This window comes from Coniophora puteana (genome assembly GCF_000271625.1).
Source record: "Coniophora puteana RWD-64-598 SS2 unplaced genomic scaffold CONPUscaffold_11, whole genome shotgun sequence".
NCBI classification, from domain to species: Eukaryota; Fungi; Basidiomycota; class Agaricomycetes; order Boletales; family Coniophoraceae; genus Coniophora; species Coniophora puteana.
Window position 1 is genome coordinate 396,787 of NW_006913063.1, and position 21,765 is coordinate 418,551.

At 51.6% G+C, this 21,765-nt stretch overlaps 6 protein-coding genes across 6 annotated transcripts; 1 reads left to right on the forward strand and 5 right to left on the reverse strand.

Annotated features, from left to right (window-relative positions):
- Window positions 1-341: 341 nt before the first annotated feature.
- Window positions 342-2,482, reverse strand: CONPUDRAFT_84051 (cyclohexanone monooxygenase). Its single transcript, XM_007773806.1, has 7 exons — window positions 2,171-2,482; window positions 1,949-2,114; window positions 1,717-1,890; window positions 1,419-1,662; window positions 1,060-1,362; window positions 904-1,000; window positions 342-852 (listed from the first exon to the last, which is right to left on the reverse strand). The coding sequence occupies exons 1-7, from the start codon at window positions 2,425-2,427 to the stop codon at window positions 486-488; spliced, it is 1,608 nt and encodes a 535-aa protein (XP_007771996.1). The 5' UTR covers window positions 2,428-2,482; the 3' UTR covers window positions 342-485.
- Window positions 2,483-2,985: 503 nt separating this feature from the next.
- Window positions 2,986-6,879, reverse strand: CONPUDRAFT_167733 (uncharacterized protein; the record flags this gene model as incomplete). The annotated part of the gene is made up of 10 exons (XM_007773807.1): window positions 2,986-3,243; window positions 3,308-3,334; window positions 3,388-3,499; window positions 3,546-3,605; window positions 3,659-4,724; window positions 4,778-5,309; window positions 5,653-5,759; window positions 5,809-6,542; window positions 6,593-6,690; window positions 6,745-6,879. 10 exons carry the CDS (start codon window positions 6,877-6,879, stop codon window positions 3,184-3,186), a joined length of 2,931 nt encoding a protein of 976 aa, XP_007771997.1. The 3' UTR covers window positions 2,986-3,183.
- Window positions 6,880-7,237: 358 nt separating this feature from the next.
- CONPUDRAFT_61883 (uncharacterized protein) lies at window positions 7,238-9,932 on the reverse strand (the record flags this gene model as incomplete). Its single annotated transcript, XM_007773600.1, has 2 exons — window positions 7,238-7,636; window positions 7,704-9,932. Coding segments are annotated over 2 exons (2,628 nt in total), but the record flags the coding sequence as incomplete, so codon positions are not given.
- A 1,733-nt stretch (window positions 9,933-11,665) lies between these two features.
- CONPUDRAFT_61676 (cyclopentanone 1,2-monooxygenase) lies at window positions 11,666-13,636 on the reverse strand (the record flags this gene model as incomplete). The annotated part of the gene is made up of 7 exons (XM_007773584.1): window positions 11,666-12,092; window positions 12,170-12,218; window positions 12,267-12,569; window positions 12,624-12,867; window positions 12,921-13,094; window positions 13,150-13,315; window positions 13,380-13,636. 7 exons carry the CDS (start codon window positions 13,634-13,636, stop codon window positions 11,666-11,668), a joined length of 1,620 nt encoding a protein of 539 aa, XP_007771774.1.
- A 1,139-nt stretch (window positions 13,637-14,775) lies between these two features.
- CONPUDRAFT_167735 (cyclohexanone monooxygenase) lies at window positions 14,776-16,747 on the reverse strand (the record flags this gene model as incomplete). The annotated part of the gene is made up of 7 exons (XM_007773808.1): window positions 16,473-16,747; window positions 16,251-16,416; window positions 16,019-16,192; window positions 15,725-15,968; window positions 15,366-15,668; window positions 15,210-15,306; window positions 14,776-15,157 (listed from the first exon to the last, which is right to left on the reverse strand). Exons 1-7 carry the CDS (start codon window positions 16,727-16,729, stop codon window positions 14,776-14,778), a joined length of 1,623 nt encoding a protein of 540 aa, XP_007771998.1. The 5' UTR covers window positions 16,730-16,747.
- Window positions 16,748-19,688: 2,941 nt separating this feature from the next.
- On the forward strand, window positions 19,689-21,349 carry CONPUDRAFT_62102 (carbohydrate esterase family 4 protein; the record flags this gene model as incomplete). The annotated part of the gene is made up of 8 exons (XM_007773622.1): window positions 19,689-19,982; window positions 20,157-20,247; window positions 20,404-20,487; window positions 20,558-20,578; window positions 20,640-20,684; window positions 20,750-20,751; window positions 20,812-20,859; window positions 20,936-21,349. Coding segments are annotated over 8 exons (999 nt in total), but the record flags the coding sequence as incomplete, so codon positions are not given.
- Window positions 21,350-21,765: the final 416 nt, after the last annotated feature.

Sequence of the window (21,765 nt, forward strand, 5' to 3'; positions counted from 1 at the left end):
TCTGCTTGCCTATCTAATAAGGCTGCTACGTGCATCATCTCCTGAGTCGAATGAGGACTGGGAAATGGGGATAGCAGGGTGGGGTGTTCCGTCATTGCTGAATGCGCTGAACCACAGTGGATGAAAGCGAGTTGATACACCAAACTAGGCCAACGCTTCAGGAACACGCTGAGCAAACCAGTGATAAGCGCTTAAGCTTCGGGAGCGGCGCGGGTTGCGTCTCCGCGACAAAAGTCGGAGTTTCAGTGAATATCTACTCCGCTGGATCAGGTGTTGCGGGTAGCGACCTTCTGCCAATGCGGCTCTATCTAGCTCAATCTCAATGCTCCTACTATGGTTGGTCATCTCACTGCTCACATCTATCACACCCAACAGGACAAGGTTACAGGACTAAGACTACAGATATACAGCGTTCTACATATATGCGGATGTAACCACGCGCAGTTGCAATGAAAACGCAGAATGTGGTTCGATGCATCGGTTCCTTACTCCGTTTGATAGCCTGGATACCCTTCCTCAACCTCCTTTGCAAGCTCATTGATGTACGCGGGAACTCCACCCATATAGTCACGGACTGCCCGCATCTTGCCAGGTATGTTTGCACCCAAGTACCAACTATTGGCTTTTAGCAGCAGCGGAGGCGCGATCTCAGACACATGACGGCCATATGTCTCTGTAGCGGCAGTCTTTGCGACCACCCTGGTGACACTGCGATCCCGTAGATGTTCGAGTAAAGTCGCAAGCCAGTCGGTCTGGATCTCCACGACAACAGGCACTGTGTTCAGCGCTACCGGGCCATGGGGACCATAGATGTACCATAGGTTCGGGAACTGGTCGATGGACGTCCCAAGGCTATTCGCGCTCAGCTGATGGTACTTCGGGGTGCGTTGAGCAAACACTCACTAGCTTCTGATTCCATCTTTCCAGTGTTCCTGAATTGTCCTGCCGCCTTCGCCTCGGATATCGATCTGGAAGAAGCCTCCTGTGAATGCGTCGAATCCTGCGTCCATTGGTGACGTAAGTCCCTTCTTTGCTAGCTATCAAGTATAGTTAACGCACCAGTCGCCAATACCAAGACGTCGAGCTCGTATTCTCGCTTCGTCGTCCTGACTCCCGTGGCCGTTACCTCGATGATGGGTTCCTCGTTCATGTCTACAAGATCAACGTTACTCTGGCACATGACTTCCCAATAGTTCTGCTCAAGCGAGGCTCTCTTTGCCCCTATGGGATGCGGTGGGACTTCGGGTGCGAGGATAGCACGCTTCCTGTCGTCGCTGATTCGCTCAGATACCTTCTTCCTCCAGAACGCATATAGCAAGTCATTAGCATGTTGCGACTTGAGAACGTCGGTGTACCCTCCAACTAAGGTGATGTGAACATGTAAGCCCCGCTCGTCTTGAACAGCGAGTCTGACTCACGAAACGGGCGAAATCCTCCCAAGGTCCATAGCTCCTCATAGAGTAACTCTCTTTGTTCGTCCGTGTCCTCGAGCGTTTCGCGACCATTCATATCGTAATCATACGTTCCAAAGGTCTGTCGACGCTTTCTGTGAAAGTCCGGATACGAGGCGCTCGCAAGTAGCTGGTCTTGGGAGTTTAAGGGGCGTTGCCGCATAGGTACCGCCATGTTCGGCGTCCGTTGAAAGACGGTGAGCTGGCGGGCCTGGATGCCGAAATGAGCTCATCTAATCAGCCTACAGTTACATCAAACGCTTGCCTTGGTACCAGCTTCCTGGACGATTTGGACGCCGCTTGCCCCGGTTCCGATGAGGCCTACCCGTTTACCTTGGAACTCGATACCTTCTTTTGGCCATCGCGCTGTATGCGACCATTTCCCCGCAAACTTGTCCAGCCCCTTGATTTTGGGTACATATGGTACCGCCAAATTTCCCTGAGATCGTTCGCATACGTGAGCGCTCGACTTGCTGCACCTCGACCACGGTACTCACCACACCCAAGATGAAGTAACGGCTGTTCGCTTTGTATAGCCCGGTATTGCCCTCGGCGACCACATCCCACGAATGCGTCCCTTCGTTCCAGTGCGCACTCTTGACCGTGGTGTTGAACAAGCAGTGCGGACGCAAGCCAAGTTTGCGATCAAGATGTGCAAAGTACCTGTAACGTGAAGCATACATCAACAATTAAATCGCTATAGATAATACGAAACACACGTTAACAGATCTTCTCCGGACGGATAGGCATCCTTCCACTCCCAGTCCTTCCACACCTCCTCGAGTGAAAACTCGTACCCGGGGACATAGGTGTCCACACGTGCACCGGGGTACCTGTTCCAGTACCACGTTCCACCGAAGTCCGACCCTTTCTCAATCAACTTGCATCGGAAACCGCACTTCGTGAGCTTGTAGAGGTTGTAAGTCCCTGTGAAACCGCCCCCAACGATGATCACGTCGTATGATTCTTCCGCCATCTTAATGCTGATGTTAACGGCACGTTGATTGCGAGGTCCTGCAGGTATGAATGGAGGGAAGGTAAGACGCCTGAGAACCCTCCGCAGACAAACCCTCGCTTTATATCCACGAGGCGAGTCCCGGATCTAGTATTCTTGTAAGGCGAGCCCATTACCTGAAGAAGCGCGTGCGGAGAGCTCACACGTAATGGAATGCAGAGTCTGTCAACCCATGACGCCCAGTGGAAACGTGCTGTGCTCAGATGGGTGGGAATCCGGGCGGATTGGTGAATCGAAGCATATCTCGTGGTGCTTCTTTGATGCACCGATACACACCAATGCGAACCCATGGCTGGACTGTTCACCGATTTTTTGGTGTGAATTCATGATGCCCATTGGCTGAAATCCGGGCACATCGGTTCGTATCGGTGCTCGTATTCACAAATTTGGGAGCTCAGTTTATCTAGTACATTACCATAAAGAACACGACGAGATCTGATCTACATTCAATCGGCTCAGGATCTGATCTGATCGGGTCTATTCGGGTCTGCAAATATAGAACAAATCCGTTTTATTCGGGGCACTGCTTTACAAAGCGTGTCTAATTATAATACACGGCATGGAAATCGACTAAGTCCAGCGAGCACAGTGAGAGCAAACGATAGCACGAGGAGAACACGCGTGAAGGCAAATGGAGCGAGAGTCTGCAAGGAAAGCACTTCGAGGGGCCAGACAGTGAGAGAGCCAGAGCACGAGGGCGATCGATTGAAGAATAGCCTAGTAAAGGTCACCGATGGCGACGTCCTTGAGTGACCTGCGCGAGGGTTCTTCCCTCATCTGCCGAAACGTAATGGGTATGGGTATAAGCGTAGGGATCACGAAGCATGACAATGAACTTCACCAGTCTTTGTACCTCCTCGTCGTATTTCTATAGGCAAAGACAAATAATGTCAGTGATAACCTCAATGAAAGGCTAGAAACACTCGCCTGACGCTGCTCCTCCGTCAAGACCTTTTCGTACCAATTCGCAAAGTCGGTTTTGTCGACCTTGCTTTGGTCTTGACGAGTGGTCCACCTCCACCCAGCTAGAGTCCTTGTAAAGCGTGTCAGCGAGGACTGACGCGACATACAGCACATACCGGCCATTGAGTTTGGGTCCTGGGCGATACCCTTTCTTTATAGGGACGCTAGTAGTAGTCCTGTAGCCGAAAAGTGAGTGCCTAATGATCGATGATATGAATGGAAAACTGACTCCGTATTGCGCGAGCGAAGAGAGCGCAAAGCGTTCCTTGCCCCTGTACCTGAACCGGTTGTTGAAGCAGAAGTCGGCGCTTGAGGCGGGCCCATGGGCGCTGCATCTGTCGGAGTAGACGGTGTTGCGACTGCATCTGTACCTACGTGCTTCTCCGGCGTTGGTCTGGCCCAAGGAGCCTGCGAAGGCGCAGGCGTCGAACTTGGAGCAATGGACATTGCCCGAGGGGTCTCGCAAGGAGCCAGATGAGCCATAGGCGTCAGTACCTGCTGGTGAGATCCGTAGTATGCTCCGTATGCTCCTGGATACTGAGATGGCCCCACAGAGGACCCTAAAGCTCCGTAAGAAAAAGCAGGAACATACATTCCAGGCGAACTGCTGAGCAATGAGCCCATAGGAGGTCCAATAGGATGTTGGGGACGCGCAGTCGGGGCGTTGTGTATCATGTCGACTAGGGCTCCAGGCGACTGCGTCGGAGCTGTATGAACCTGGTGGTAAAAGCCGGCATGCATTGTCGGTACAGTAGAAGCCCCAGGCGGAGTGACGCCCTGAGCAGGCGCCATCGAGGCATTGCGTGACATGTCAACAAGGCCCGCGGGCGACGGCGTAGGAAGGACCTGGGGATGAGGATCGGCGTGCATCGTTGGTACAGTAGAATCCCCAGGAAGAGCAACGCCTTGAGCAGGCGCCGTCGAGGCGTAGCTTGACATGTCAGTTGAGCCCACGGGTGACGGCGTAGGAGGTGGAAGAACTTGGTGGTGAGAGCCAGCGTGCGTCGCCTGTACAGTAGAAGCACCAGGGGGAGTGACACCTTGAGGGACGTTTGCGAGCAATTGGGTGGGAGCCAATGCGATAGGTGGAGAGCCCGAAGCCATTGGCGCAGGCAAGGGGGAGGCATGAGGAACGCTTGCAGGTGGAGGGGAAGCCGGGTCGGTTGCCTTGGCGTCGTTGGAAACAGCATGTCCGTGTAGTGCCTCGCACGCCGGCGTCTGATCCATCGAATAGAGGTCGGCCATCTCCTCCTCGGTGAGCGCCGAATGACGCTGTCTTTGCTCTTGAAGTGACACTGTATAACGTGCTGAGAAGATCATACTGCTCATATGCGTGAATTATACTCACCCTTCGGGCGCTTCGCACTCTCGCTCTGTTCCACTGGCGTAGCGTTAGAACTCTCCTTGCGTTTCCTGTTGCCCTCATCGTCTAAATGCCACCGCCTATACTCCGGGAACTCCGTAGTGCAGAAATGCTCGACTTTCCAGTTGTAGTCGCAGAGACGAAAGACTTCGTAGTTGTCTCGAAGAAACTTCGCTGTAAGGTACAGCCCATGGAGAGATGTCTGAGCCCACTTGAGGGACAACTTCTTCTGCTCGGCGAGACCGTGCCAAAAGGAGCGGACTTGGTCGCGTAGCCGCTTTGATTCGTCGTGGGTGAGGGGCTCGCCGTTCGACTTTTCGAGGTAACCCAGTGTTCCGCGATCCTTCTCGAGCTGTTTGTCGGATGATTTGTCCCATGCAACGAAGGCATCTTGTTCCCACCAACGAACGCCGTGGTGCTGACGTTTGAACTCGGGAGAAGGAGCCTCGTAGAAGATGCCGACGTCGATGTTCTCGCCATAGGTAGGAGCGTTGTCGGAGAGCTTGGATGAAATCTTCTGTACTAGAGCACCATAGCACTCCCTAGCACCGTTTTTATAACCAGTCACAACCGTAGATCAGGAAATTACGCACCGTAAAGTCCTGGATTCAGTACCGGAACGAAGAACACCCACAAAGGGAAATTCGACATGCCATTCCAGATTTGATCTGCACCGGTGCCTAGTGACGTTCACGATTTTAAGAATGATGTCATTACTAACATTCCAAACATACTCTTTGTTTCACAAAAAATTAATAACATGAGGAACGTCTCAATTTTACAGTACAGACAGCACAGAGTAGCAGTGTGATAAGCCTAGCAAAGGTACCTAACGGATAACGCGTGCAATCTAATCAAACCTCAGGGGAGGCTCTGTTCTTAGCGTCGGCGCTCTCCTTCTCTGAGCCAGATGTTTCTGACTCGGAGATAACGTCCATGTTGTCGGCGCCATAGCCGTCCTCCGGCACTGGAATCAAAAGGTTAGACAATATGACGAGCATAATAGACTAACTCACAAGTTCTGACCCTGCCCGAAGGGTCAACGAGCCAGGAAACCCATGGCTTACACACGCGCGTCCATCCGGGTGGAGTAACGACCTCAGCTGCCATCTTGCTGCCAGATGCAACAGGCTGAGCGAGCAGCGCCGTCTTGCTGCTTGATGCTACAGGTTGAGAAAGTGTCGCCGTCCGGCTAGTCGATGCGACCGGCCGAGTAGACTTTGTCGGCTCACTGCTCGTTGGAAACGGTGAGGCGGTCCTCTTGGCCTGACGAGGCTTTGGGCGCGGCTTCGGACGGGTGTTCAGGACCTTGGCAAGCTGGATAAGGGTGTCAGATAAGACGGACAAGTCCTTCTCAACCTTGAGACGAGTCGCTATCTCGTCCAAGTTCTCGCCGAAGCCGGGATCCAAGCGATGCTTGCAATCGTCGAAGGCAGTTTGAGCATCGATCTTCACTTGCTTGATACGAGCATCGAGCGTCAGGAGGGCCTCCTTCCTAAGGCTTGAGCGATTTTCAGCCTCTACTTGATAGAGACGTTGATATTCGTTGGCGCGGGCCACGTCCTCGGGTGTCTGCTTAGGTAGCTGACTGGACAAGCACTCACAGACCTGCGGGAAGCGTAGGTTCGTCTGCACAGCACGAGGAGCAAGCATGAAGAGGCCGGCGCGGTCTGATTGGCGGCGCATGAGCATGAGGCTTGGCTCAGCGACGACTTCCATGGTTGAGGCACCCGCGTTAATGATGCGCCATCTACGTGATAATATTCAGCGCACACTTAGAATAAAGAGAAATATGCATACTCAGGCTCCACGGTTGCGGGAAAGGATGGCCCAGAGCGGTCGAACTTGTCTTCGTTCGCGAAAACACTCTGCTGATAGCGACGTCTGATCACAAGAGTCTGTATAACAAGATCAGCATGATACTACAGTGAGAACTTGAATAGGAGGCTTACAATCTTTCTGTTGGCTTCGACCGGAGTGAACTCAACAGCGAAGTCTCTATCAAAGGATCCGACTCCAGTGTTGGCGTTTTCGGCCAGGTTAACAATGAGAGTTTCCTTGTTGAATATGACATTGTGAAGGCACATTTTGAGAGGTTGTTTTTGAAGCAGATGGTTAAGAGCAGCGGTAAAGGATCGAGAGCAGCGGTGGGACTCGGAGCAAGTAAGAGAAAGTAGGACGCGGACACGGACTTGCAAGGGGAAGATTTTAACGTAGCATTGCAGGTACAAAACCAGACGCACCGGTCCGGAAAAGTGGAGCTATGAACGAATACTAGAGTTGGAATATGTTACGTCGGTGCCTAGCTCGGATGGTGAACCGGTGAGTCGGAGCGACAGAATCACTTCATTGGGACTCTGGAATTGTAAGGTACGCCTGCAGGTCCTCGTCACGTCAACTGCAAAGAACTAAAGGGCCAAAACTACAACGTACACATTATACTATCTACGGTGCATTGCCGCTTTCTTCGTCCTCGGCTTCATCATCTATAAAGTCATCGTTGTCTACAAACCTCGTGACGTCAAATCCTGGTTTTTCAAACATGAAGAACCGTTCTTCTTCTTCGTTTGTGGAGGGGATAGTTGGGTGATGCGGAATCATGGCGACAATACTTGTTATCTGTTTGACATTGATGGCAAATATCTCTGACTCAGGGAGCAGAGTGCACGTTACGAATCCACCATAGGATAGTCCTAAAAGGTCGCTATCCGGGTCAGAATAAGGACGAATTATAGCAACACCGTCACGGTGTATGATTCTGTTTCCCTGCTCGTCTGTCGTGCTGTAGGCTAGGTGTGTGTAATGATCAACTTCACCTATCCGGGTCTTCGTGCCATCAAGAAACTAACATAGGGATTTACTTGGTGTGAGATTCGAGTGGGCATTATCAGCTAAGTCATAGATAGCGCACCTTGACATTTCGAGATATTCTCGTAGCTTCCTGGACTCGCAGGCGTTCTCGCCATGCAGAGCGAGCGACCTGGCCATTGGGGAGCTTGAGCCTGGCCCAGCGATGGCAGCGTCGTGGAGAGAGACCTTCGCCCAGGTACTTGTCAATCGCATCGTAGAAAACGCCTTGGGGGATCGTGTCGTATCTGGACTTTGTATGGAGTAACATGAAGCCGTCGCCGAGATCCTCACACACACGGGGTGGAGGCGGTGTCTCGCTGGGATCTAGTTCTGGTATCAGAGCCTTCAGAGCATTCACCTGGCATCGGCGTAAGCCTTCGCGTGATAAATTCTCGTATATATGCGATGGCTGGCGGATCTCCCGTCCCAGATTTCCGATGGTGCGCTCCATTGTCCACTGCGCATATATGATGGGAGGACCTTTAGCATAGACCTCGGAGGCATAGTGAGTAAGTTGGTGGATAATATGGCGCACAAAGTGAAGGCGATCTTCGCGTCGCTCATAGTATAGCTCTTCAAATTCCATGACCCAAGAAGAAAGGAGACGGTCCGCCTCTTCAAGATCTTCACGAGATATCCGATATTGACAGAGGAGCCGTAACGCACGAACAAGTTTGCAGAGATGTCGCCAGTACTTCTCAGGTAGAACTTCGTATAGCAGAGCCACTGCGTAGCCTAGACCATAAGTCTCCCACTCGATTGACTTGTACTGCGAGTTCCGTTTTTCATATAGATCGCGCGGCTTGCGTTCGTGCTCAGCAGAGAGGTGTCTGCCACAGTCAGCGACATCCTGCCCGTGTGCCTTGAACACGTCTAAGTCAAACAAAACCCCAAAGTCCCAGAGCTCTGGTCTGTCGCCAAAAGAGGCCAATTCACCGCGCCAAAGAGACACGAGGAGGGAGAATAGATTGCCAAGTTCGTGCATCATATCAATAGTCATACAGCGGGGGATAGGGAGCGTGTGCGTTGATTGAAGTCCCAGTAGGATTGGAGGCTTGACAATTCCAGTTTCTTTGCGACGGCGTTCGTATTCTGTTACACTTGCGGACGAAACCAGGTGCTCAAGATTGACCGAGTAATCTGCGCAGGCTGGCTGGGGGATAGAAGCTAGGGGAATGTCGTCATGATCACACCCCTGGACATGGTAGTGGCCCTGAGGACGAAGCATCGCTGGGTAGTACCGAGTACCTGTTGCCTTTCGCCGTCCCAGGATGCCACAGTAGAGACGGCACCCATTCTTGCCGCAATACCCGCACATGCCGTTATAATATATCAGACCTTGTGCGTCAGCGAGTGGGAAGAGATGATGTACACGGGACAGATACTTCCTGTTCTGGTATGCGTTCCATATCTGTAGACCCTCCCGTTGAAGAGCAGATACGTGGTGAAAGCCTGGAAATAAGAATGACTCGAGATTCGAAGGTTTGTTTGGTCCAGGGATAACTCCTCCAATGAGAACACGTTTCTTCTTGTAACGCTTGTCAGGAGAGTAATCGAGGATAATCCAGACATAAATTGTAACGTCGGATTGCTGGGAGTCAATAAGCTGTGCAGCATCCATCGAAGACATGACCACGATGTCGTTGTCCTGTATCTTGGCGTCCAGAACGCCCTCAAGATAGTCAGTACCGTCGATATAATCTTCAAAGGAAGGTATCTGCGTCTTGTTGTTGAAAAGCCGGTCAAGAAGTTCGTGCGTCCTCTCGACGCGATAACCTAAGTCTTTGGCATTGTCCCAGTCGCCAAATGCTGCCTGAAGCTGTGTTGCCAGAGGATACGTGTAAAACTTGCGAGACTTCCGTATCTTACCACCAGTTCTGTTGAGGATATCTTGGTCGTATCTGGGCTTATGACAACGAGAGCATGCTTGCAGATTTGCATCCGGCCCGGTAAACCCCATGCACGAGTCCCAACACATGTCGTTTTCGATTGCTTCAACGCCCGTGAGCTCGGCGATCGACTTTTCGATAGAGTGAAAGGAGGGAAGCTCGCATTTAAGCGTCCTCTGCAGTGCCCGGCGTATGTCCTCGTACGAGCGCCTAGAGGAGTGTTCCAGCGCGAGATAAGTGGTGATGGCAAGATCGAGTGTCGGACTCAACGGAGGGAGAGGGTGACAACGAGGATTTCGAATGCGTTCGAGTGTTTCTGGACCAAGCCTCGAGATCGGATCATCCAGTGTCGCTGTACGTATCATCTTGATGAGTGCGATGTCGTCTCGAATGCTCTGTAAACGGGCAATACGCGCGAGATGGTCTAGGTCAATATCTGGAAAATGGCGTCCTGCTGTGAGCTGAAGTGGTGGATAAGGGCGATTGTGTGGATCCTAGCATTGAGTGTGAGCCGTCAATTAGACTAGTTAAGTCAGATAAGCCATGCAACTTACATTGTGAGCATGCGCGTGAGTTACAGCCGCGTTGTGATCAAGCATTCGAGGGGCACTAAGTGAAACAAGGTCGTCCAAAGGCCTAAAGTCAATCTCAGGTTCGGGTTCATCGACACGAGCTCTCTGGGTAGGATGGCGGCCAGTCTCGTCAGCATCCTCATCAGCAGATCTTCGCGCAGGCACGCTCGAGCCCTTGACAGTGACACCAATTTTCTTAGCATTGAAGAGCAATAGGTTTGTATAAATCCTACCTCTTCGCTAGCCAATAAAGCAAACATCCGGTCGAGTACTACACGGTCGCCTCGAGAATATAGCCGCACTCGCTTCCGTTCGTGCGGGCATTCGATCGCCTTCAAGTGCTCGTAGAATAAGCTTAAGGATGTCCTATGCGGCTTTCCTCCTTGAGATCCCCGGCAGACACATTCAATTCTGGGCCCTTTGTGACTGTTGCGTGAAGACATTTAGGAAGAATCGCGAGACTGAGTATGTTCGGGTGGCCAGCTGTAACGAACTTTGCTAAAGAGATCGAGAACATCTGCCGATCGTTCCGGCCTGCTGTCTAATTCCCGGACTGCCCAAACGCGTTGAATTCCTTACTATTCTCGCAAGATCTCATCGCGCCAATGTCACGTGAATTGATTTCTCCAATCTGCCCGGATTTTATTGATGGGAAATCGACACCGTGCTTCCATAAGTTCCGAAAATTTCACGATTCACCAATCCGCCCGGATTCCCACCCATCTGAGCACAGCACGTTTCCACTGGGCATGACGCGCCACTTGACGCAGCAAGTTACCGGTATAATTTAATCGAGCTAACCCGTGCGTATTATGGCATACGTTCTTGAAGCGCATAAATCTTCTGTAGAGCTTGGTGCACCGAAGTACACGGCTCCGTGATGTTGCAATCTCGGGGAGCTTTCTCTCGGATTTCACACACTTTGTGACTACATTTTCCCATCCGACCTTAGCCTTGTATTGATCGACGCACGCCCATCGGGGATGAGAAAGTCGCGCTAAAGGAAAGCTTACATTGTATCTTTAAAGGAAAGGTTCATACATAAGGCTAAGCTCCGGTGTCAGGTGCTAAAACGCTTAAGTGCGGTCTAGCGCTTCTAGAGAGACACAGTGCTCCTCGGAATCCGTAATATGCGGAAGTATTCCCCTTTACAGACCTTCCGCCCTTCGTTCCTGGTCTCCTTTTTGGTCCTTGTAGACATTTTGCGACAAGTGCTGGGTGTGCTGTGCACACCGTCACTCGGCGTTCGGGGTTAAATTTCTGAACCATCCTACACTCGGGTCGAGCAATTATCCGGCCTTCAACGTCGTCGCCTACGTGATGATTTGGAAGCTTAAAACGCTAATCTTCAAGGCTTCGCGCGCTCAGACAGAGCTGCTTTGTTAACTCATCTGCGACGTGGTCAAACTATCCCCGTGACTATAAACACGCATGCGTCATATCGTTACCCTCTGTCAATACATACGGGCGAGAGAAGAAGCCGGTTCCACAAGTCTGAGGCATACATAGATTGTGTGCCATTCCAATTCGAGACTACAACACGCTGAACATTTAAGCTCTCTCTATGCCAAAGAAACAGCGGCGCTCGTATCTTTGACAAAGCTTGAGTACTGCCTCTTCACTTCTCCCTCAATCTCTTGTGTATAGGCCGGAACCCCACCCATATACATCAACGCCTGCTTGCGCTTTCCAGGGATGTTCGTGCCCATAAACCAGCTGTTAACGTCACGGAATAGTGTTGCATCGCAAATCGCGTCGACGGCGCCGGAGAACCTATTTACTGCATCCGGTTTAGGTACGAACTTGGTAATGTTGTTTTTGGTGAGGTATCGTATGGCATCGACGATCCATTGTCCCTGGATCTGAATGCACGTCGGGCCGTTGCAGAACGATGCTGGACTCTGAGGGTCGTTGAGGAAGAACATGTTGGGGAAGCTATCGGTGGTCATCCCCAGACTAAGCCATCGGAAATAAGGTATATTAGATTCTCTGACCGCTTCAAGTGTCAAAGAACTTACTACGTATTGACGCCGTTACCCCAGTGTTCTTGAATATGTTTACCTCACTCTCCTCTGAGGTCAATGGACATCCAAGGACCCGTCATATTATCATAGCCTGCAGCGAGAGTGAGATGTATGACTAGAAAAAGCATGCGATATTCACCTGTCGCCAAAATAAGTGCGTCAAGTTCAGTGAAGCTGTCTTCCGTTTTGACCCCATTCGCAGTAACCTCGACAATCGGATTCGCCTTCACGTCAATCACTGTGACGTTTTCTTGATCGACAACTTCATAGAAGCGTTGCTCGAGGGAGACACGTTTTGTACCAAACGGATGCGGAGGCTTTTCAGGTGCTAGCAAGTCCTGCTTTCTGGGGTTTTTGATACGCTCCAACGTCTTTTTCCTCCAGAACTTATACGCCTCGTGGTTGGCCTCCTTGTCGAAAAGAAGATCAATATAGCCCCCAACTAATCTCATCTCCGTGAGTATCCGTTACGTTGAAGAACAAGAGAACACTCAACGCCAAAAATTGAATCCCCCATTCTGCCAAAGTCCCTCAAACACTGCCTCTCGCACCTCGGGTGGATCGTCCATCGTCTTTCTCTGAAGAAACTCAATGGTGAGACCTGCGAAGGTCTTTGGCAGTTTCTGATATATCTCGTTGTAAATCGGTGAGAAGTGTGCCTTCACCTCGCGGGGCATTGTATATTGAACCATGGGAAGCGCAAGGTTGGGGGTACGTTGAAAGATCGTCAAGTGTTTTGCCTATCTCACCATGTGAGTTATTCCTCAGAAACATCGGCTTAGCAAGCTCTCACCTGCGGACCTAGCTCTTGGATGATCTGTACGCCGGTTGCCCCCGTCCCAATCACTCCAACTCGCTTGTCCTTGACGTTGATCCCTTCTTTTGGCCATCTAGATGAGTGGAGCAATTGACCTTGGAACGACGCAAGCCCGTTGATATCGGGCTTATACGGCTCCGTCGTGGGCCCCTAACGTGCATTTAGGTTTCGAGATCTGCATATTGGGTGTAAATGTGGTACTGACCAAAGCCATGATAAGGTACCGAGCCGTTACCTGACGGCGTTCTTTCTCACTCTCCGTGGTGACGTTCCACGCATGATGGTTATCGCTCCAGTGTGCGGCAACAATGCGGTTTCCCATCCAAGAATCTTTGGCGAGGTCGTACTTCTCAGCCACATAGGCGAAGTACCTGGAAGCAAATTGGTGAGACCATGAGGCCGAGATGAATGTATACGGGTCAACCAAACACTTACGCGCGCAGCTCATCCGAGCCAGGAAAACGCTCGGACCACGTCCAGCCTTTTGGAAGGTCGTCGAACGAGAATTCGTATATCGGGACTTCCGAGTCCACTCGAGCACCTGGGTACCGATTCCAGTGCCACGCTCCACCGAAGGCAGATCCCGGTTCGATTAGCTTGCAGCGATATCCTAGTTTGCGAAGGTGGATCAAGTTATACACACCCGAGAAACCGCCACCGGCGATTATAACGTCGAAGTCTGTGTCCGCCATGCTCACTGGTAGACTGCGCTGGAACAATAGAACTTGGAGGGGGATGTCGACCAACTCTGCATGGTCAATGGAAGGATTATATACCCTCCTAGTAGGATCCTTACAAATGTCGACCCCCGCACTCGATCTTATGTAGAGAATACTCTCACGTCAGCTTAAGATGATGAATGATCGTACGACGTCCATGTAGTAAGCGATTGGTATTATGTGGTCAGCTCAACACGACGTCTGACTATCATACGATATGATTGGGCATGCATCAGTTTTGGTTCCCCGCTCAGCCTCCACGATGAACTCTATACTACCCGACAAAACTCATCAGCATCAGCTGGCTACGATATTTCTTACGGAGATCGTCCTGCGTATCCATCTTTGTGGGACTCGGCGGTGGACAGTAGTGACGCGTCTCACCATATCTCGACACCCACAGACAATCAGTCAGCCTCAACATGATTCATCTTGATCACAGGATGAAACCATCCCACTCATCGGCTTAGTGTTCATGCGTGCTTCTGAAATGGTGTTCAGGGTCACTACCACTCTACAGGTGCATCGCATGACGCGAGATGACTCAATCTACCCCAAGCACACAGAACGCACTGGCGAAGAAGTTTGGATTGAACCCAGATAGTACTAGCGACATACTCAGCCCGAGACATGTTTATATCCAACCATAAGATAATCTTCAGAACATGCACCAGCAAAAAAGAGAAATAACAAACACTCACACATGATGTGTGAAAATGATCTCTCGCATTAATGTTGTTCCGCGCGACTTCTGCGCGCTTCATACGGATTACAACGACCAAATATCCCCAGAAACTCATATTCATATTAGGATCCGATGCAGACGACAAATAGTGGTCCAGAAAGGACGTATCGAAACCAGATGGTAATTCGGGGCGGGAGCCCACAGCGCTCGTGCGAAAGTCGGAGTTTCAAACCCATCACGCCCCGCTAACTGGACTTCACACTTTATTCGTTTCTCTACCGATGCTCTAACCACTGTACGTCATCTAGCTTATCACCTGATGATCAACTTTACGGAATACATCGTGCAGGTATATGAACTGCGGAAGCTACTCCATGTTACTACAACGAAATCCCACGGCACGTAACGACGCCTCAGCTTCAAGTTGTTACCCTGTCTCAGGTCCGGACGTTTGGAAGCCTGGGTACCCTTCTTCAACCTCCTTTGCAAGCTCACTTATGTATGCGGGCACCCCACCCATGTAGTCTCGGATCGCCCGCATCTTACCGGGGACGTTGGCGCCCAAGTACCAACTATTGGCTTGGAGCACCAGCGGAGGCGCAATGTCGCACACATGACGGCTGTATACGTCCGCAGCAGTAGATTTTGCTACCGCTTTGGTGATACTTTGGTTCCGTAGGTGTTCAAGTAAACCTGCAAGCCAGTCGGTCTGGATCTCCGCGACGACAGGTGCTGTGTTTAGCGCGGCTGGCCCGTGAGGACCATAGATGTACCACAAGTTCGGGAACTGGTCGATGGACGTCCCAAGACTGTTCAAGCTCAGATAACGCTACTCCGGAAATGTTCTGACTAAACACTCACTAGCTTTTGACACCATCTTTCCAATGTTCCTGGATTGTTCTGCCGCCCTCACCTCGGATGTCGATCTGGAGGAAGCTTCCCGTGTACCCATCAAACCCTGGGTCCAATGTCAACGTGAGTTCATCCTCTGCTTGTTATCAAGATCGCTTGACGCACCCGTAGCCAATATTATTACATCAAACTCATATTCCTGCCTCGTCGTCCTGACTCCCGTGGCCGTTACCTCGATAACGGGCTCCTCGTTTACGTTTACAAGGTCAATGTTACTCTGACACATGACTTCCCAATAGTTTTGCTCGAGAGAGACTCTCTTTGCGCCAAAAGGATGTGGTGGCGTCTCAGGTGCGAGGATAGCACGCTTCCCGTTGTCACTGATTCGTTCGCAAACCTTCTTCCTCCAAAACGCGTACAACAAATCATTAGCGTGTTTGGACGAGAGAACGTCGATGTACCCTCCAACTACGATGGTACAACCAGGTTAGCCCAGCTCATTTCGAATATCGATTCCAACTCACTCAAAGGGCGAAACCCTCCCAAGTCCCACAGCTCCTCGTAGACCAACTCTCTCTGTTCGTCTGTATCGTCATTTGTCTCGCGTCCGTTCAGGTCGTAGTCGAACGTCCCAAAGGTATGGCGGCGTCTTTGATGAGTTTCTGGATACGAGGCTTTTGCGAGTGCTTGATCATTCGACTGCAAAGGGCGTTGCCGCATAGGTACAGCCATGTTCGGTGTCCGTTGAAACACGACAAGCTCTTGTGCCTAGATGCTGCATTAAGTTCGTCTATATCGGTAAGACATCAAGCACCTGCCTTAGGCCCAACTTCCTGAACGACTTGAACTCCGCTGGCGCCAGTTCCGATAAGGCCGACTCGTTTATTCCGAAACTCGATACCTTCAGCCGGCCACTGCGCTGTATGCGCCCATTTACCAGCGAACCTGTCTAACCCTTTGATTTTCGGTATATACGGCGTTGATAAACTTCCCTGGGAGAAAATACACGTGTAAGCACTTGACCTGCTCAACCTCAATCACAGCGCTTACCACACCCAAGACAATGTGGCGGCTTTTCGCTTTGTATATCCCGGTATTACCCTCGGCGGCCACCTTCCACAAGTGGTTGTGTGCGTCCCAGTGCGCACTCTTGACCGTGGCGTTAAACAAACAGTGCTGGCGCAAGCCAAGTTTCCGATCAATGTGATCGAAATACCTGTTGCGCGAGTCATTCGCCGATTATCTGATAGCTTCAGGAAATATAGAACGCACGTCAAGAGATCTTCTCCTGAAGGATATGCCTCTTTCCACTCCCAGTCCTTCCACAGCTCCTCAATGGAGAGCTCGTACAAGGGGACATAGGTGTCCACCCGCGCACCAGGATACCTGTTCCAGTACCACGTCCCACCAAACCCTGACCCTTTCTCGATCAGCTTGCATCGGAAACCGCACTTCGTGAGCTTATAGAGGCTGTATGTTCCCGAGAAACCGCCTCCAACGATGATCACGTCGTATGTTTCCTCAGTCATCGCGCTGTTGTAAAGGACGGGCTAACTGCGAGGTCTTGCAGGTACGTGGGAAGGAAGGGAAGATGATTAAGGGTTTCCGGCACACATCTCCTTAGGTTATATCCATGGGAGGAGTCCCGGATTCAGTACAATTGTAAGCCCATCAACTTATGACGCACCACTTGACGCAGCGAAGGCGAAGATTGTGGCGTAGAATCTTGGTATGGACCTATCTTTGGGGGCTCGGCGAGTCGAAATAAACGACTCCAGGCCAGGGCAACCTCAAGGAGCTTTCTCTTGTGTTTCTCACGCATCGTTACTTACCGTTCCCATCAAATCTAGGCTTTATATCGATCTACATGCACCCAGAAAGGTAGAGTCAGCCGCCCTGAATGGAAAATCTCATTAGTTGTGGTTTATAAAGAACTTCCGGGTAAGGATATATTGCGGCAGGTCCTAACCGAAATGCTGCCCAGCGCTTCCATAGAGACACTACTTCTCAAGGTGCGTAGGATGCACCTTCCGTTTCTGGTCTCCTTCCTTGGTCATTGTATGTTATCTGCAGCTATAAATATCGGTAAGTATACTTGGATATGCTGTGAATATGACAATCGCTCAACGCCAAATATTGAATCCTCTGTGCACGTATGCAACTTCTCATACATCAGGCAGATCATCTGATGCTATTCGTTCAATGGGCTCGACACGGAACTTGCCAAATCCCTGAACTTAGGGACCGCTCCAGAACGGAGAAAGAGCGTTGCAAGTTATCTAGATTCATACGCGATCAACTTCCCACCCGCTTCGCTTGCGTCAGACAATTATTTGCTTTACCGTCGCATATGCATCAATTGAAGGTGTTACCAGAAACCTGAAGTTGAAATGTAATCTACCAAGGCTTTGCATGCTCTGACAGGGTTACCTCGTCGACCTATCTACAACATATTCAACCCTTTGCATGTGCTGAATGACGTTGTTCTTCGTTTCGGCATCGTTGCTGTTCCTCCAAAGATTAGATCTTCCGTCATGCTGATCGCTGTGACGTTGTCCTAGTCTACGAGCTCATGAAATCGTTGCTCAAAGAAACCACGTGCTTCACCGATGGAACACGGAGCTTTGTCATGCGCCGGCGAGTCCCACTTCCTGGGATCATCGACAAACGCAGGTGCCTTTGTTCCCCAACGCTTGTATGACACAATGTCGGCCGTTTTATCGAAGAGAAGGCAACGAAGTCAACAGCTAAATTTCCCGTGAGCTCGGGGCTTACTGAAGAAGGGAATCGACACTCAATGCCAGAAGTCGAGCCCCACGTACTTGGACAAGTTGCTCATCCCCTCTGTCTGTAAATCTATCGTCGTACTGACCAAGGCTTTTGGTAGATCCAAAGTAAGGTTTCTCATTATCGGACTAAAAATCCGAGATCTATGTACAAAATGAAGCGAATATTCCAGCACTGGGAAACGGCCCTCTCGCCACATTATGTGCCACTGCGCGTACTCTGCTGAACCTGAGAACTGAATACACCTACGACCATCTTCGTGGTAGGCACCAGCTCCCGAACGCATGGTACGTCGTACTTACTTTGTACGTGCTGGATGAAAGTCGCCATTTCTTTTTCGGAATCATAGTCGGCCTTTGACTCAGTCCCAGCGCACTATTTACTAGTTCAGCTCAGCTTATAGGTGATGGCGTCGACACATCGCGGGCCAGTGGATGTAAAGTAATAAGTTTTTCTGGCCGTCTCTGTCGGCCTCTGCTAAAATTCATAGAACGAGTGCCTGTTAGGTGTATTTATGGAGCTTGTTCTTCCACGGAGGGGATCATGGCCGCTGTGTGCGGTGATGGTCGTCACTTCCGACCGAATTTTACTGATGCTGACACGTCGAGCTTGTTCTGCTCATGTTCGGCGTCTAACCTTCGAGCCGTGTTGTTCGCCTGAGTGTGGAAATAGGTGACTGAGGTGAGCGTGCTAAAACAAATGTGAGGAGACGACCCACTCCATCCGATGGAATGATCGCAAGCACCTTCAAAACAGCTTCTCTCCACCTGCCCGCTGTCGAGGTCAAATTTACTAACGCAAAAGAGCGTCGACCGCCGACGGCATTCCAGCGAACATGATTCCTTTTGCCAACTTGGCTCCGCCCGATCAAGCCGAGAGACTGCCGAGTTTCAAAACGGGAAATTGCCTCTGTTGAGGTTTATTGTGGTTTGTTGTTGGACTAAAAATAGTCTCGATATGACGATGATGATTGGCGGGAAGGTCATCTGTGTAGCTATTTTAGACGCTCGCTTATCTGCTGGATCCGAAGAGGACCTTCGGGGTGCTCGGAAGACATTAATCTTCTTGCCATTCACTCCCGGAAGCGACGTTGCACTCAACTCGCCGTCTCTTAGCACATGCAGAGACTCTGACAGGTAATGCATCGTGAACCTACTGGCCAGCTTTTCTGCTTTGCGATGGGTCTGGTAACGAAACAAGGGTCTGAGCGCCACACAGGTTTACAGGCTAGTTACCGGCGCATCAAGGCATATGCTGGCAGCTCATTGCGGTATGTTACACCATATCCCTGGCAGGCCACGTCGCAAAATGGAAAGACATGCGTCTCCCCTCGCGTGCCGTTCAACGGCATGCTTCTACCGTCCCTTCTTTGCGCGCTTGACAGTCAACGGCTTTAAATGCCCATCCCCGTCTTTTTCAGGTCCTACCCCTTCCTCTTTCCCCCTCCCCCGAGCCCTCCTAGCTTTCTCTCCTTTACGCTAGAATGAGATTTTTCCACTCTCCGTCCTCCCTCCGGGCCTTTGCGCTCCTGGCCACTCTCGCTGCCGTCGAGGCCCAACAGCCAACCGATGAGGCCAGCGAAGCCGCCATCTCGGGTGAGTCTCAGCGATCCTCGTCACCGGACACAATCACCTGCCTTCTTGCACACGATATAGTGCTAACGGCCCCTCTTTCCCCTCTGTGCCTGCAGACCCTGTCGCCGAATGCCAACCCTACTACTGGGCGCCCAGCGGACAGGCCTCGTCGCAGTTCCCGACCAACTGGCAGCCCGCGCAGATCGTAAACGGCGACCAGGATGCGGAAAATCTCTGGAACAGCATCCAGTCGGTGGTTCCGTCGGACGTGGAGGTCAAGGGCACCCAGCCCGCGTCGCTCATGGGCGACTTCTCGGGGTACAACTACGCGTCGGACGACCCGGACTGCTGGTGGACGTACAGCAAGTGCGACACGCCCAAGCACCAGGGCATCCCAGCCGATATCATCACCGTGCCCGAGGTGAGTCAATCGTTTGTCGTCTCGTTTGATGTGCGCGACGCGCGCGGAGAGGATGTTGGTTGCTGATGATGATCGTTTTGACTTTTTGACGCTCGTGCCCCTGTTCCCTGCGTGCCTTTTACATTGTTCGTCCTCGTGCCCGACACCGTTTCGGATGCATGCTTGCCGCGATAGCCCGATACGCTCGGCTATGGTTTCGACGACGGCCCGAACTGCTCACATAACGCGTTCTACGACTTCCTCGAGTCCAAGAACCAGAAAGCCAGTACGTGCTGTACCCCGCATTCGCATCGCACTATTTGTGTCCTTCTTCCGCCGGTCCCGATAGACTTTTGTCGCAGCCGTGCGGGCGTGGGCATGGGCAGGCGTGCCCGTGGTGTATGCTCTGTGCGTGTGTGTTGATCGACGGATCTGTTTATAGCGATGTTCTATATCGGTAGCAACGTGCAAAACTGGCCGCTTCAGGCTCAGCGGGCCGTGACGGATGGCCATCAGATCTGTGTCCGTACGTGGCGGCGCTCTTCTTCCTTGTCCTGTGTTTCAAGCTCATCATGACCATGAACTTTGTCTTGCAGACACATGGTCGCACCGATACAGTAAGCATCTCTGCATATCCACTTGATGTTACAGGTGCTGATGGTGATGGGCGATGACTAGTGACTTCTCTCACGAGTGAAGAGGTCTTTGCTGAGTTCTACTACAGTAAGTCATACCCGGCGATATGTATCAGTGGTGGGCAGATGACTGACGAGTACATCCTCCGACAGCTGTATGTTTATCTTCTGATCTTCGTCCGCCTTCCGCGGCGCAATGTTGACACCCGATGCAGAAGAAGATGATCAACCTCGTAACTGGTGTCACCCCGCTTTGCTGGCGTGTACGTTCCATCCACCCGGGTCCTCGGACCTCTCCGAACCTTTACTGATCGCCCCTATATTCCACCAAAACAACAGCCCCCGTACGGCGATGTCGATGACCGCGTGCGCGCGATCGCCAACGCGCTCAACCTGTCGACGATCGTCTGGCAATCGGACTCGTTCGACTGGGAAGCGGGCACGGACGGCTACACAGACCAGATGGTGTACGACAACTACGACACGCTGATCGCGCAAGCGCAGAACGGCACGTTCAGCAGCCAGGGCACGATCATGCTCACGCACGAGCTCAACAACTTCACGATGCAGACGGCCGTGGACTACTACGACAAGCTCGCTGGCGCGTTCAAGCATCTTGTTCCCATCGCGGTCGGGTATAACCAGACGGATCCGTATGTGGAGAGCAATGTGACCCTGCCGACGTTTGAGCAATGTATGTTTTCTTCCGTCGTTGTTGCTATCCTTCGCACGCTTACTATACCGCGAATCTGAAAACACAGACGTCAGCGGCCAGACCACTTCATCGGGAGGGTCAGGATCTGGTTCGAGCTCGAGCTCGAGCACAGCTCCCAGTAGCACTAGTTCACCTGATTCCGGCTCGGGCTCGGGATCGGGTGTCAGCACGGGCAGTTCCAACGGCGCCGCGTCTGTGTCGACGCACGTCGGCATGGGTGCGCTCGTGGCGGCGAGCGCATTCGTTGGCGGCCTTCTCGCCCTTGGCGCATAACCGCGCATATGTATACACTCTCCCCCACTTGCGTTGCAAATGGAACTTTTCGAGACTGTAGAGAATCTCGAATAACAGGTTCCTCAGGACACTCTGATTTTTGGACACTCGATAGCCTTTTTCCTGGGCTCTGGTCTCTCTTTGTGCTTCTCTCCTCGTGTTTGTGCCCGCTGTTTGTTAG

Bases quoted from the DNA above. Each gene is read 5' to 3' on its own strand.
- CONPUDRAFT_84051 (XM_007773806.1), bottom strand. From the start codon at position 2,427: ATGGCGGAAGAATCATACGACGTGATCATCGTTGGGGGCGGTTTCACA. The intron at 2,115-2,170 runs GTGTGTTTCGTA...TTCACGTTACAG, and splicing joins TCCGGAGAAGATCTGTTAAC to GTACTTTGCACATCTTGATC. The intron at 853-903 runs GTGAGTGTTTGC...GAGCGCGAATAG, and splicing joins AAAGATGGAATCAGAAGCTA to CCTTGGGACGTCCATCGACC.